General features: G+C 36.9%; 2 protein-coding genes across 6 annotated transcripts; both read right to left on the bottom strand.

Moving 5' to 3' along the window:
* Positions 1-6524: 6524 nt before the first annotated feature.
* On the bottom strand, positions 6525-9349 carry LOC125222799 (nucleoid-associated protein At4g30620, chloroplastic-like). Of its 2 annotated transcripts, XM_048125614.2 has the most exons (7): positions 9187-9349; positions 7913-8052; positions 7595-7695; positions 7451-7490; positions 7123-7194; positions 6888-6944; positions 6525-6800 (listed from the first exon to the last, which is right to left on the bottom strand). In XM_048125614.2, exons 1-7 carry the CDS (start codon positions 9248-9250, stop codon positions 6714-6716), a joined length of 561 nt encoding a protein of 186 aa, XP_047981571.1. In that variant the 5' UTR covers positions 9251-9349; the 3' UTR covers positions 6525-6713. The 2 variants fall into 2 exon arrangements, with proteins under 2 accessions (XP_047981571.1, XP_088920072.1); XM_089063946.1 differs by having other exon boundaries at positions 7913-9339.
* Positions 9350-10335: 986 nt separating this feature from the next.
* On the bottom strand, positions 10336-16115 carry LOC125222797 (putative protein phosphatase 2C 60). 4 transcript variants are annotated; one of them, XM_048125611.2, is made up of 11 exons: positions 15975-16115; positions 15206-15328; positions 13938-14001; positions 13739-13847; positions 13204-13357; positions 12999-13124; positions 12491-12614; positions 12182-12258; positions 11463-11515; positions 11197-11251; positions 10336-10843 (listed from the first exon to the last, which is right to left on the bottom strand). In XM_048125611.2, the coding sequence occupies exons 2-11, from the start codon at positions 15320-15322 to the stop codon at positions 10643-10645; spliced, it is 1080 nt and encodes a 359-aa protein (XP_047981568.1). In that variant the 5' UTR covers positions 15323-15328; positions 15975-16115; the 3' UTR covers positions 10336-10642. The 4 variants fall into 4 exon arrangements, with proteins under 4 accessions (XP_047981568.1, XP_047981569.1, XP_088918724.1 ...); XM_048125612.2 differs by having other exon boundaries at positions 15206-15324; positions 15975-16109; XM_089062598.1 differs by lacking the exon at positions 15975-16115 and adding an exon at positions 15860-15878.

Below are 16115 nucleotides of genomic sequence, written 5' to 3'. Positions count from 1 at the left end.
ATACATTTTAACAATGATAAATAGATTAATGACCGAAACGAGTACATACATTTAATATTTTAACAATTATAAATAGATTAATGACTTGCAGGGTCGTCTTCCACTGCTTTTATCACCATTGTCCCAAATTAAGACTAATTGTGGATCCTTTCATTCAAAAATCAAAAGCTGAGATTGAATTAAAAAAATATCAAACAGAATTGACAATGTCAATTAAAGTGTAAAATAGGCAATCTACTTAAAATTAAGAGCGCAGGGTTTTCATTTCATTTCTCAAAGCATTCGCTCCACCTTCAACAACCACACTACTCACGCCATTTTCACTCTCAATTTCACTACTCCAACTACATTTCTCTCACTCAAAAACCAAAGAACAGCTCTAAAACTCTCATTCTTCTCCGAAGAAAAGCTCGACCTAAATATCAAATTTAAACTTCGAAATTTATTTTGAACTTGCTAAAATTTCAACAAAAACGAAACTAATACATTTATTTTGCAATGAACGACTTCAAAAAAGTGCAATGGTTTCAATCGAAAATGCTCCTGCGGAATTGAAAGGTGTTTTTCAATTTCATTTACCGATTTCTGTTTTTTTTTGGGTTGCAGTTTGAGATTTTTGATTTCAACAAAGAATAAGGGTTCAGATTTTAGTGAAATATGTTTATAAGCTTCTTTGGTTAGATTGATTTGATAACATATGAGAATATGAATCTTCATTTCCTGAAAGCTTGAAGTTCTGATGAATTTTACAAATGTAAATGAAATAATTAGAAGTTCTGTTTACATTAGTTGGTCAGATTATAAATTAGTTACCAATTACACACGCGACAACTTTTGTCTCCTATATCTAGTTCAAATATGAATATTGAATTAGCTAAATGTTGATTAGCTATATGTTGATATTAAGTTAACTATGTGTTGATACTTTGTTAGCTATATGTTGATATTAATTTAGATATGTTGATGATGTCTTAGCTAAATATATTATGTTGATATTTGTGAATCCAACATCCAGTTAAAATGATTGTAGTACTTGACATAAGTTTGTTTCTAAATTAATTATCATGATTTATGTTTAACAAAAATAGAGCTACAAGGAAAAGATCTAGACCTGAGGAAGATGAAGATAACTTTGACAACAATGACAACTTAAGGTCTTTTGCTGAAAAGGTTAAAAAGACAAAAGCAGCAAAACAGAAACAGGAAGATAAAAAGGGAGTTGATTACGATTCTTCAGAAGAAACGGAAAATCTTGCGTGCCAGATATTGTACAACTCTAGTGATATCTACATTCAATTGCAACTGCTAGTTGGTGAAGGAGAAGGCAAAATACCATCAGATTGAATACAACAAATATGCTAAGTTTGATGTGGAAGAAGTTATTGCAAATTGAGAAAAACAGTAGGAGATTCGAAGGATTATAGATAAACTTCTTTTGTGATTGTTGCCATTGAATATTTTTGTATGTAGAAATACTAATTGCATTACATATATCATTTTGGACATGTTACATGCGTGTACCTTTTGTCTGTATTGAGAAGTACCAGAACTCATCTACAAAAGGTACACACACGTAACATGTCCAAAATGATATAGGTAATGCCATTAGTATTTCTACATATAAAAATAATCAATGGCAATAGTCACAAAAGAAGTTTATCTGTAATCCTTCAAATCTCATACTGTTTTTCCCAATTTGCAATAACTTCTTCCACATCAATCTTAGCATATTTGTTGCATTCAATCAGATGGTCTTTTTCCTTCTCCTTCAGTTGTACAATATTTGGCACGTAAGATTTTCGTTTCTTCTGAAGAATCTTAATCAACTCCCTTTTTATCTTCCTGTTTCTGTTTTGCTGCTTTTACTTTTTTAACCTTTTCAGCAAAAGACCTTAAGTTCTCATGGTTGTCATATTATCTTATGTTTCTCTAGTCTAGATCTTTTCCATGTATTTTAGGTAAACATAAACAATAATAATTAATTTAGAAACAAACTTATGTCAAGTACTATAATCATTCTAACATGCTTTTGAATTCACAAATATCAACATATAGCTAACTCAATATCAACATAAAGCTAACAAATTATCAACACATAGTTAATTTAATATCAACATATAGTTAATTAACATTTTGCTAACTCGATATCCATATTTGTATTAGATATAGGAAACAAAAGCGGCAGTATGTATAATAATTAACTAATATATATAATCTGACCAAATAATATAAAAAGAACTTCAAATTATTCCATTTACGTTTGTAAATTTCATCAGAACTTCAAACTTTCATTTAATCTGACCAACTAATATAAAAAGAACTTCAAATTATTTCATTTACTTGTAAATTTCATCAGAACTTCAAACTTTCATTTAATCTTTCATTTAATCTGACCAAGTAATATAAAAAGAACTTCAAATTATTCCATTTACGTTTGTAAATTTCATCAGAACTTGAAAATTTCAGGAAAGATTCATATTCTCAAATCAGAAATAATCTTACTATAGAAGCTTATAAACATATTTCACCAAAATCTGAACCCTAATTCTTTGTTGAAATCAAAAATCTCAAACTGCAACGCAAAAACAACAGAAATCGGTGTATGAAATTGAAAAACACCTTTCAATTCTGTAGGAGCATTTTCGATTGGAACCATTCACTTTTATTAGAGCGTCTCCAATGGCGGACGTCCCGGTAGGACGTCGTCGACGTCAGACCGGACGTCCGCCGTAGTGGCTCCGAAGGGCACCCACGCCCGTCGCATGGGCTCGCCCGTCCTCCCCACGGGCGGGTGGACGTCCGCCGTTGTGGCGACACTCGGACGTCCCGTTCGGACGTCCGGTTTTTATATATTTTTTAAAACTCTATAAATAGGGGTCGTTGAACTTCATTTCATTCACACCACTTGTGTTGACAAGTTTCTCTCTCTAAATCTACAAATTTCATTTCTACTACAATGGAGTACAATAGGAATTCCCCCACCACGAGCGGAGGAAACACACCCCCGATTCCCACCGGAACAGAGGGAAACTTTGCGGGGATGAATCCCCAAATGGCGGGGATGGCGGGGATGACTCCCCAAATGTTCTACAATATGTTCCAGTGGATGAGTCAGATGGGTGGGATGATGCCCGGGGCAGCGGAGATGGGCGGTACGCCGTCAAATATGGTGGGGGTGGGTGGGATGATGCAGGGGCAGCGGGGATGGGCGGTATGCCGTCAAATATGGCGGGGGTGGGTGGGATGATGCCCGGGGCAGTGGGGATGGGCGGTACGCCGCCAAATATGGCGGTGGGTGGGTCGATGCAGCACAGGAGCCCAAGGACGCCTAGGGAATCTGTCTATCGCCCATATATAGATTTGTTGGCCGACGATTCCCCTAGTACTGTTCCGGAGACTCAGTACGCCGGTATCGAAACTTTCTCTTTTGAGGAGCTGGGAACGAAGTGGGGCTATCGCCGATCCGTGAGACTCCAGATGAGGCGGAGCCTGCTGCAAGGGGCAGAAGCAAAGGCAAGGGCAAGACCAGGGGAGGAGGTATGGGCGAGGGCAAAGTCCCGACCTCTTCCTCGAACACGGGGGCAGAGGAGGAGGATGAGGCGGAGGAGAGGAGGACGATCTGGACCGTGTGGGAAAATACCGCACTTGCGAAGGCCTGGGTCGGTGTAGTAGAGGATCCCTATGTCGGGCCGAACTAGTATGTTGACCGATTGTGGCTTCGCATTAGTGAGGCCTACCGCATATGCAAACCGTCTGGGGCGAAGCCTCGCACTTCCGAGCAATGCCGGAAACAGTGGCTTCGGTTGAGGCCTAAGCTCAGTCGTTTTGCCGCCCTCTACCAAAACAACATGCGCATGGCAACCAGCGGCATATCTGAGGATGATGTGAAGAGACGAGCCTTGGCCCAGTACCCCGACAAAGAATTGAAGTTCAAAGAGTTTGACCAATGGGAGACCTTTCTCGTGGTTAGGGAATCGCAAAAGTTTGTTGTGGGTGTCGACTCGGGCTGGAAGCGGACGAAGATCAACTCTTCCGGTGAGTACAGCAGCAGTGCTGGTTCGCACGAGCTCCCCGAAGCCGAGGAAGTGGCCCCGCTACCACGAACAGACTCTCGCCGTCGTCGTCGCCCTATAGGCTGCGCAGCGGATGGTGAGGGGAAGCGGCAGCGGCAGCGGGTCCTACGAGGTCGAGTCGGAGGCCCAGAAGACCCAGGTAGCGACCGTCTCGCCCGCGCGCAGCTAACGAAGACCCTGATGCAGAGCACGAGTAAGTGGTTTAACACTCACGGTCATGTGTTCAAAAGGTTGTGCAAGGATGTGGTCGATCAATGTCAGCGCGATTTAGGAATGCCACCCATTGATGATTATGGCGTCGAGATTGGGGGCGGGCACGTCGGAGGCAGCAGCGGCACGGGCGACGGGGACGAGGAGGAGGAGGAGGAGTGAGAGCCGAGGGTATTATGTAATTTTATTTTTAAATAATGTATTTATTTTTTTAAATTATGTAATTTTCTTTAAATTATGTAATTGTTTTTTAATTATGTAATTTTTTTAATGAAGTTTTCGAATTTTTCCGTATTCCATGTCAACATTTTAATTCCGTAAATTTTAAGTCCGTAAATTGAATAATTGCGAAAAGTCCTAGTGGGAAGTCCTAGTGCAGTAGGAAGTCCTAGTGATGTGACAGTGGAATGGGAAGGGCTAGTGATGACGTGGCAGACAATTTTGTGGAAAGTACTAGTGGGAGGGGCGCCACCGTTGACGCTCTTAAGTCATTCATTGCAAAATAAATATCGTTTTTGTTGAACTTTTAGCAAGTTCAAAACAAATTTTAAATTTTAAATTTGATATCTACCTGTCGTTTTTCTTCATTTTTCTACAAATTTGTAAATCTGGCCTAGGTCGAGCTTTTCTTGGAGCTGTCTTTGGTTTTTGAGTGAGAGAAAGTAGTAAAATGGGCGATGTAATTGACAGTGAAAATGGCGTGAGTGGTTGACCGAAAAATGAAATGAAAACCCTCCGCTCTTAGTTTTATATAGATTGTCTATTTTGCCATTTCTTTTATATAGATTGTCTATTTTGCCATTTCCTTGACATTGTTAATTCTATTTATTGATATATATTTTTTTTGAATCCACATTCAGTCTCTATTTGGGATTATGGTATGGTGATATTCAGTCTTAATTTGGGATTATGGTGATAAAAGCAGTGGAAGACGACGACTTGTATTTATTAATTTCAAAGGGTGAGAAGTTGCGATTGTAAAAGCAAGATTGAAAATAAATTTGGGAGTGGTCTGCTCTCGATTGCTGAAAGGACGAGAATATATAATTTGACGAATGAACAAGTTTACAAACTGGTGAATATCACAACCCATCAATAATGAGAAGAAGAATGGAAAATTCCTTTAATTCTTCGATTTTTTAAATTCTTTCCCAATAGACCTTCAATTACATTATTATATTAATGATTTTATATTATTACTAATAATTTATCTGACGAATCGAATGCCATAATATTTTCAATTAAAACAAGATAAAAGTGCTCAAATAGAATTCTGTTAATTTAATTTAAGATAAAATCTCTTGTAACCAATAGAATAGAGATTGATTGATTATTTAGATGATTAAAAAGTAGAAAATACTCGGGTCTATCTGTATGACACAAAAAGTAATCAGTTGATCATGATGTTGGAGTATATACACAATACAACATAGCATATGAAAAAGAAAAAGGAAGTAGTTTAGTGTAGTAAGTACATAGAAAATAGTACTAGTATTGTATAGGATGAACTCAAGCACCCCGGCCGCGCGTAACGTCGGACTTGTTCCGGTACACATACCATATTCCACCAACCACCGCAACTCCCACCGCCGCCATAGCGTACGGATTGTACGGCAAATTCCGTCGCGGTGGATTCACTCCTGCCCTCTCGTTTAAACCCGCCATTAATTCTTTTCTTTTCTTTTCTATGTATCCACACTAGTTTTTATTAACGCATTAATCAAATATATATAATTAACACTGGTTGCTTATCTCTTCTGCACCGACTCATACGTGTCGTTTTGCTTACACGTGTTTATTTAGCTGTTGATCCCTCCTTCCTACGTTGAAAATGTAATTCAATTAAAATTTACTACTATTATGTTTTATGTATTTTGGGTGTGTTTGATTATTAGGTTCAATTAAATTCACTACAATATTTTTTGCATTGTTGGTTCGTTTGATTATTTAATACTGTAATAAAACAGTTTTATAAATAAAATATGAGAATAATATGAAATCTATATTAGTATATTCTATCTATAATAAGTTAATAAAAGGGACCTCCTAAATGAGAAAACAGGCGCTTTCAAACCGACTGAAAATTCAATTTACCGATTTCCAAAAAATAATAAATATACTCATTTTGCCCTCAGATACAATAATAGGACAATCATTGATACTGCGATAATTAACACGCAAGTAGTACTTATCAATTTGTTACACAAAAGATTGACGTTTTCTTCTCCAGGAAATACCTCATTGTTTCTGAATAAATACGTGGATTACTTGGAGTTAAAGCGTGATATTTGCCCTAAATGCTGACAAGAAGCAATAAACAGACAAAAAATCCTCATATTGAGGTACAAGTAAAACTTTAAACTCCGTGGAAACCAAATATTATTATGTTTACAAAATTGAAAGCTCTGTTGAATCCATCCTCCCCAAATTTTACTTGAGACTGTCTCCTAAACCCTGTGGCATTCCTCCTGGCATTCCTAAGCTCTGAGCAAGATTGCTCATTCTTTCTTTCATGGCCTGCGCAATAAGGGCAAGCAAACGAATAACGAACTACACAACACAGAAGAATGACACTTGATTGTACTTGTTTCGTGCTTTTCTTACCTCAACGCTCTTCTGGTGTGCATCCTTGTATGCCTCCGTCACAAGAAGAGAGAGTTTCTGCACAATGAGGGTTGAGTGGTTAGGGAAGATGTTGATGAAGGTATTTGAAACTTATTCCAGCAATGAATGATCATTGACACAGTTAAAACTGGAGGAAGTGATATCAGATATGAGTGGTTTAAGACAACGAGATGACACAGAGATATGAAATAAGGATCGTATGAACTAAAATAACCTCAGCTCCCAACTCCATTGCAGCATCCGTGATCTCAATACGGACAGGTTGTTGATTTCCAGAGAGTGTTGCCTAGAAAAAGACTCAGCCAAACTATATGAGGTATACAATCTTTGGGGGTCCATAAGGAGATGAAATACTTCGTTCGTTTTATCAGGAAATTATGAGACTAGTACATTACTACAACTAACATAAAAGTTTTTTCAGCAAGTATTTTAAATGGTTTGGATAGAAATATAGGAGCATACAAGATTTAATGTGCTACTTTATCGAGACTGTACAACTACTAATTGACAGTTGTATCATAGAACTGAATTTGAGGATATACCTTTATTAGCTCATCTTGACAATAGCCATCGAATTCAGCTCTGCAAGTTTGAAAGAATCCCCCGGTGATTATACAATGGAACTGAAATATTATTAATGGACAGAGAAAATAACAACAAATATAAGTTCAAGTATTAAAATATACGCAGCAAGTTCTTTTTGCACTCGTACTGCCTCAACTTGGACAACCATCTGCGCCTTCTTTACTGTTTCGTATAAATTTTGCATATTTCCCATAAATCCTGGCTACATAAATCATTGTAAAAGCACTGTTAAAATGAGATTATGAGTACGTACTAGGAAAAATGAAATATAAATAAGCTTCACAAATATCTAGACAGGAAACACAAGCAAAGGGATTGTCCTTTTTTTTAATAATGATAGGAGATGAATTTGCAAATTGCAATAAGAATAGCTACCCAATGTGGCAATGTGCACTGAACTAAGCACAGAACTAACATACCTTGTTACCTTCATCACCCTTGTCATTGTTATCCTTCTTCCCACCAAATAAACCACGCACACTAAGGGATCTTCTAACCTTCCCAGTTTGACTTAACAAATTTGGAAAATTAACTATATTGGAGTTCGGATGTCTCTTACCTGCACTTGGGGAAAGCATAATATATAAGAAGTTTATCACACAAAAGATCACAGATAGAACTATTAACTGTTTCCACATTTTGCAAATTCAACAATGACTAGCTTTTTGCCATATTTATTATATGTCAAGGCATGGGGCACCAAATTCATTTTCGGGAAAGCCTCTTCCAAGTAGTTGTGATCTTCCCAAATACTGCCTTTGAAGGATAAGAAATGTATATCAAGCCATATCATGCACATGACAACATCTGTAAGTAATCAAAACCGAACATGTCTTACATATTCATCGAGGGGATTGGCATGTCCACTTGGGAGTTACTGATAAAGCACTAAGAAGTAAGAACCACAAAATCCCAGACGCTAATGAATTATGACAGGGAAAGAACGTCGAGGATTATAAAACAAAATCAACTAGAATAAGACATAAGTATTACGTGCAGCGATGGAAACTACAATAATTACAACAATCATTATTAGTGTCTTCAATCTTCATTGAGCACTTATACAAATCTGCGATAGACTACTCCGTAATTAGAATATTAAAGTTATGGCAGTAGTATTACAGAGTCAAACACAAGTAATTTATTTAGCATACGCCTTTCAATGGCGTCTCAGCCTGCATCCATGTCTATAATGCAATATCCCACTAGCTTCATAACGCTTGAGTTCACCTCGGATCATTCATTAGCCATACGACTATAGCTCCATCAAATATCATTTTAACACAATATAACCAAAACAACCAGGAACAAACTATATGAATACATTGACCACCAAAGTTTCATTCTTGAACAAAACTTTATCAACAAATCGTTCAGCTGCTCAGCCACAAACAAAAAAGAGACCAAATTTATCGGGCCTCCACCAAGTGACTAGAACTATGAACCCTAACTGAAGTAAATGCTTCAAAAACGTCATTTACAAAATCCTACAAATGGAAAAAAGGGGGAAATATATACTCTTTCTCTGTCAGTCTCGGACTCAAAAAAATCAGATAAACAAAGACAAATGCAAACGCAATACACTACTACTACTACTACTACCACAAGTCATCGTTGCCCAATCTAGTAGATACAAGAAATTGTCATGCTCTCAACAAAATAGATTACGCGCGTTCACGCACAAATCACTAACACGAGGAAAATGAAGACGAAGAGGGAAATTGAGCAGCAAGGGCTGCAGTAGGAGACATAGCCATATCTATGAGTTATCTAGAAATCCAATTGAACTCAAGGATTCTGCAAGAAATTGGAAGGTTGGGAGATTTTTCGAATGAAGAAATTCGTTAAGGAATTTAGATAGAATGGCCATTGTGTATGATTTCTTTTAGGAATATTCTAAATTGACCCACTCATCTTATTTTGTTTCCCTTTTCGACCACAATTTCCTTTTTGGACATTTAAACCGCACAAAACTATAGTATAATTGCTCTTATGTCACAAGTTAGTACTATAAACATATCTTGCTTATAAAAAATCTGTTTTTACGGTAAACTCGAACCCGATACCTTTGGCCACGAGTATCAATCGCTTTATTACTAGACCAAATGACATAGACATGTGATATCTTTATCTTTTTAGAGGAGTATTAGTCTATTAGACATAATTGTCATTTATAAATGGATCTCTATTTTGAAAAGAATTCAATATAGGAAGGGGTCTATTTTGAGAAAAATGCCTCAACACCAAATTGTGTTTGGTATGATTCATAAATTATAAAAATAGCTACAAAATCTTTGCATAAGGTTGAAATGTAAAAGGTCTATTAGCTACGAGTGAAGGTATCAATGTGGCCTAAATCAATTGTACCAAATAGTGTTAAAAAATATACTCCCTCCGTCCAAAAAAAATAGATCACTTTTGCCATTTTGGGACGTCCACAAAAAATAGATCACTTTCTAAAAATAGAAAGTTTATCTCTCATACTTTTTTCACTTTTTCTTCTTTCTCTCATACTTTACTCACTTTTTCTCCCTATCTCTCTTACTTTACCTACTTTTTCTCCTCATCTCTCTTACTTTACCAATTCTACACTAAAACCCGTGCCGAACAACAATAGATCTATTGTTTGTAGACGGAGGGAGTATATAAATCCTTTTGAGTAGAACCATATGGAACCCAAAATAGCCTCTTTCGTCATGACATAATTGTGAAAATGTAATTTACTAATTTGTATTATTGTAAAACGGTCAGCATATGCAAATATGACATTCCACACAAGATTAATAAAATAGGAATCATTTTTCTATTAAATTGGGTCCATTAAACTCAAGGCACAACTATGTAAGCAAAAGTATTTAAGTAGTGTCGTCATTTCACAAAGGAAATTTATCAGAGAACCAAATTACAAAATATCATGTTGGAGCAAAGCTAGAGCTATTCATACATGAACTGATATAATTAACCTATACAAATTTTTCACTTAACGCATCTATAAGTATGCAAGAAGCGTTGAAGACATGTACTTTTCAGTTTTTACCGGTTCCACCCATCTTCGCTGCAGCTCCAAGCCTCCGAAGAGATCATCCAAACCCTCACACGGTGTCGTTGGTTCAGGTAGGGCTGCGAACGAGTCTGCATTATGTCAAGATTCAATCTGAGGTGGCTTCGGATGATGACTCAGGTTGCTTTTCTTCAGAAGCCGGAGATTTCTTGTCTGAAGGCTCCCCAGACTGATTGGGTTTCTTGAATTGGATCAGTATCATGGTCATGTTGTCGCAGCCCTCGCCTCCGGCTATAGGTGCCAAGCACCGGTCTAGTACTTTTTCGCACACCAACGAGAGCTTACTCTCCTGCACAATGTAGAGTGAGAAGATGGATATATACAAGAGGATCATAGTAATAACAGATGGGATAATTATCAAATTTCACACTACTACTTCAATGCCATTTAGCGATTTTCACATGAATTTTCAATTTTATTGCAATTAAAACATCGTTTTATAAGTTTTTGTGATTTTTCGCTCCATTTAAGTTTTCAGGATAATGAAAAGGTTCGTTCCAAAGAATGTTGCCCACGGAATTCAGCAACACATTTTTACTTGTACATATACTAAAGTAAAAGCCTTCAAAACACATCGACTGGAAATTTAACACCACTACTAGGGCGGGAAGCTATACTTTGAGATAGGAAAGAACTTCTTACATGTCGCAGCTGTTCATGTATAAACTCGACAAGTTGTTGGCTTGACATGCAATCCCTGAGAGGCAGATAGCAGTGGAAACCAAATAATCAGAAAATTATTACATGACGTCCTTTTGTAACTAGAAATCCAAAAGAATCAAACATATAGCAATAACAAATGCATCATTACTGACGAAACACAATTAAGAAAACTTATTTCAACCCAAGGATGCAATCTCAAGAGAAGTTATGCAGGTTAAATAGAAAAAAAAGTTCAGGCGACATACCAAATGCCATCACAGGCAACTACAATGAACTCATCCTCGTCTGTAAGTTCAACCTGGTTTAATACATGAACGATCAGATGCTTTGTGATGTATAATAGTAAGTATAGTTCATATGTTTTCTCGTGATTATGCAGCAAATAGAAGATCAACCTAAAGTTCCCTAATAAATGTCAACACCATATCTCGTAGATATATTTTGCTGCTGGACATGGAATATTACATTAACTAAGTTTGATATTCCCTTAATATAGATAGCACTGATTACTATTGGATAGTCATATGGTGGTGTATCCTTTTTAGCCTTAATATAAACTGTCCACAGGTTGTAAGTCTCATCTTACTGAAGTTCGACTTGTGCAACTTGCTTCGTTCTTATCAAAGCAGAAGATGTCAGGAAAGCCTAAGAAACAAAATACTCCCTCCGTCCAACAATAGGAGTCCCATTTCTTATCGGTGCGGGTTTTAAGAAATGTTAAGAAAAGTGAGTGGAAGAAAGTTAGTGGAATAGGGGTCCCACTTGTATATATTAGTTTTAAATGATATGTGAGTGGAATGGGTTGGTGGAATGTGGGGCCTCTTTACCATTTATGGTAATTATGAACCGGGACTCCTATTCGTGGACGGACCAAAATGGAAAAACGGGACTCCTATTCGCGGACGGAGGGAGTAAGTTATAATTATGCTCTAAATCCAATGCAACACAAGATGAAGATACACACAGTATTAACATCTGGGTCGGCAGTAACTATTTGCTTTTCTACTGGTAAAAACTTGTTCTGCTTGAATTCCATATCACCTGCAACAAAACATGCTCTTCCGTAAGAAACCTCAAAAACTACCGTCTCCAGCTGACTAATTATGTATACATCACAGCAAAAACAGCTCACAAGTAAACAGATCTAGCTAATTCGATCATCGCAATATACAAAGCTATCATGAGATTTTCCAGGATCAGTTGTAAAGATGACCAGACTCTTCTCCTAGCCATTAAATTGAAAAAAATAAATGACGAGAAATTCACGCAGCACCTATAGCTCTTGAAAGATTCAAACTGCCATTAACACGCCCCGCGTGGATAAATCCTCCTGCTTTTAAAATTCTTTCCCTCTCAGCCTCCAGTTCGGGTTTATGGTCTCTTGACAAGTTGTATGCCTGACAAAATTCCATAACATCATAATTTAAAACGAAAATATGTTCTGTGTGCTACATTCTAAATACCAAGCGTGAAAACATTGTACTCCCTGAGTCCCACCATAAGTCCATAAGTGACTCGTATTCCTTTTTGGGGCGTCCCACCTAAACTAGCCATTTCCTTTTTATGCAAAATATAACATAGATACTCTCTCTTACTTTATTCTCCCTCCAACTCTATTCTCTCTTCTCTTCTCTACTTTATTCTCTCTCCATTTAACTCTCTAAACATCATTTTCTTAAATCTCATGCCCAAAAGAAACCTTGCTTATGGTGGGAAGGAGGGAGTATTAGTTATATAAGATTAATTAGTAGACCAAGATCATGAAAAAACACACATGGTACCTGACCATTCCTGGAAATCACGCAGCGTGAATCACCTGCATTGGCAACAGCAAGTTGTTTCTCCCCTATGACTGCAACACAAGCAGTACATCCAGAAGTTGGTCCTGAAAAATCAGAGTGCGGTCCCTGTACAAAGCAAATATTAAGCAAAAACTCCAAGTTACAGTGGAAATGGTTACTAAGTCACCAAGATCAATTTAAGAACCTCCTCAAATGCCCATTCGTCAACTTGGACATTTTTTTCACCACTTCTCGGAGACCATATCAGACCCTCTATCATACCACTAAACTTGTTCATTTTATCTCCCAGGACAGCCAACTCCCTCCAGCCTCTCTGTCCACGCATCATTTCATCCATCCTGCATTTATAAAAGATATAGTTAGATATATAGCAGCTTTTAGTGTAAACGATGCATCTTGCTTTCATGTAATTAGACATAACTCTTCTTGTTAATCTTTTGAAAAGAGAGTCAAATTTGGGTAACTGTAAACTACGATATCTTTCATCATGATTTTTCTGATTATCAGTCTTTATCCAAATTAAATATATAATTATGTGTGTGTATGAATTCTGATGAGGATGGTCTGGTAAGACTTTGCCTAATCTAGAAAGAAAATAGACACATGTGCGAGAGGCAAGCCATGCCATTCTACATGCTCCCACTTCTATAAAGACAGGCCTATACCAAAATTTGGAAGAGCTGGCGAAGAAGTGAAGTAAATGAACAGTTTTAAATAACCTGAGGAAAGCTTTCTGAAGAGCTGTTCCGATATCGCCAGCTGAATATGCTTCATGCTTCAGCACTTGATGATGTAAGAACTTAGCACAGAATTTAGCAACCACCTTGCCTGAAAAATCAAGGGATGATAAAGTCAAAAATTCATTTCAAGTTATTATGCGAAAGAGATTATATATGTGCTGGATAATCTTAAACATACCCCCATGGCCGTCGTAAACACCAAAGAATGATGTGGAGTCATCCAAATTCAGAAGTGCAGCATGCTAAAAGACAGAGTAACAACATCATATTTCATCACAACTAGCTTGGTTTTAGTAAATGTTACATCCACAAGAACAAGACATGATAGAAAGCATTAAAATAAAGTTCATCTGCATTAGCTATGAATAACAAACACGAGTTCAAAACACTATAATAGGACATTCGCCATATAAAAATATTAAGTACTCTAATTTACATCATGGCACTGTTTAACAATAAAGAAAATTCAGCATGATCACCTCCAATTAATAACCAAAACTTACTTATCTTTGAAAAATATTTCTGAACAACTTTAAGGTAAAAGTTATCCACTGTATTCCTTCATAGCCCCAACTCTCCCTTTTTACCTTTTCAACCTCCTATATGTCCTCAGGAGTTGATTCATCTTTTCTTCTCCCTTTACGATTCCATTAGGAGCAGGAAGCATGATTAGATTTGTAAATGAAAGATCGCCAGATGGTTCATTTGGAAATATCACAGTGTTCCTTTAAAAAACATGACTTACGAACCAACTTTAAGTGCATTGTACATGTGTTAGACAAAGCCCTATTAGCTCTTAAGGCATTGTTGAGGCAAATTGTTCCTTAGACAGACTAAAGCAATACTCCCTCCTTCCCATAAAATAGTACACACTTTTTCATTCTGAGGTGTTCCACAAAATACAGAGCACACTTCTTAACTTACCCTTTTTGGACACATTTCCCAGTTATTTTGTTTTGCCCTAATTTTTGCACACCTATTTACAGAAATTACAAACATAGCACACCATTATCTGCATTAACTAACATGAGAATCAACTAAGTAGGGCCTTTTCTCCATTTACAAAACACACTACCTAATTTTTGCCACACCAACGTATGCACGACTTTCTTGGACAGAGGGAGTACTGTAGTAACAATTTAGGAAGTCTATCTCTTTGTGGCATATGTACGAAGCTGAACCAGGAAATTGATTTCAGAGCTCAGTTCCAGTCAGCGCAATCATACTTATTAAATAAAAGAAAACAGAAAACATGAATATAGTCAATTAAATCTGCAAACAGCCCCTAACTAGCAAGATTCTGCATTGTTAAACTGAAAATTCATATTTTTACAGAGCCGTTGGTGCCTGCATGCATGCTATCAAAAACACTCTTGCTTAAAAGAAACAATATTTGTACAATTCATTACTAATTGGTACAGAGATTAGAGTTGACCAACAACTTACAGCATCCTCCATATTAGCACGCCATCCTTGCATGGAGGACAGACCAAACCTAAGTCTATCATTTTCACCATCTTCAGATAATTTCTCTGTTTTAGGAGTGCTGAGGTATATTCCCATCTCTAACTGTCATGAACATGCAGTCAATTCAAGCAAACACCATTTAAACGCAGCCAATATTTCACAACACGGTATGTATATGTATGCACGAATACAGAGAGTGGGAAATCAAAGAGGTAACATAATCAGTTTCAAAAATTTCTGAAACTAAAAATCACATACAGTAGTTCAACTTTTGGTACTACTTATATCTTCTTAATTTTCAATAGTCACCGGAGCAGAGTAGGCTGTAATCCATAATAGCCAGTTGTAGACACGCACACATAATGTGTGTATATATAGAACAGTTAATTTTACACAAATAGTAGTGTTTTCATTTATAGAAATGGGTCATATTTGTTGAAACAGATCAAAATAGAGAGTGAGTGGGACAGTGGGAAAAAAATTTCATCTATCTAAACAATAAGTAATCAAAATCACTTCCACCCCCATATCACAAATTTCCCGAGAAAACTGAACAGAATCCAATATACACCGACATAAAAACACATCACAGCTGGGATAATCCATATAATTTAGAATAAAAAGCTCTCTGACCTAATAAATCAAGAGATACACGAATCAGACTAAATAAAAATCAAGAAGAAGCAAATAGTAAAATTCCTCGTGAGCTGAGCAAGATGAAAGGTGGGAACTTTGAAAGGATGCTTACTTAGAAGCCCAGCTGAGGAATTGAACGAATTTATGGAATCGTGATAAGGAAATAAAGCGCGATTGGCCTGAAATCTCGACGGTGTCGAAATCAAGTGAAAAAGAAAAGAAAGAAAGCAAATAACAAATGCAGCTAGATTGA

Source organism: Salvia hispanica, chromosome 1 (genome assembly GCF_029641045.1).
Source record: "Salvia hispanica isolate PSC_SH4W2 chromosome 1, Shi_PSC_v1, whole genome shotgun sequence".
In the NCBI taxonomy this organism is placed as follows: domain Eukaryota; kingdom Viridiplantae; phylum Streptophyta; class Magnoliopsida; order Lamiales; family Lamiaceae; genus Salvia; species Salvia hispanica.
Note: the sequence above shows the minus strand (reverse complement) of the source record. Positions and strands in the feature narration are given on the sequence as shown.

Coding starts and splice junctions, on each gene's coding strand:
- LOC125222799 (XM_089063946.1), bottom strand. CDS start 8,131: ATGTGGAAACAGTTAATAGTTCTATCTGTGATCTTTTGTGTGATAAAC. Junction 7,491..7,594: donor GTGCAAAAAGAACTTGCTGC/GTATATTTTAAT, acceptor TCAAACTTGCAG/AGCTGAATTCGATGGCTATT. Junction 6,801..6,887: donor CACACCAGAAGAGCGTTGAG/GTAAGAAAAGCA, acceptor CTTATTGCGCAG/GCCATGAAAGAAAGAATGAG.
- LOC125222797 (XM_048125611.2), bottom strand. CDS start 15,322: ATGGGAATATACCTCAGCACTCCTAAAACAGAGAAATTATCTGAAGAT. Junction 11,252..11,462: donor GTTGCCTGTGATGGCATTTG/GTATGTCGCCTG, acceptor TCTGCCTCTCAG/GGATTGCATGTCAAGCCAAC. Junction 10,844..11,196: donor TACATGAACAGCTGCGACAT/GTAAGAAGTTCT, acceptor TACATTGTGCAG/GAGAGTAAGCTCTCGTTGGT.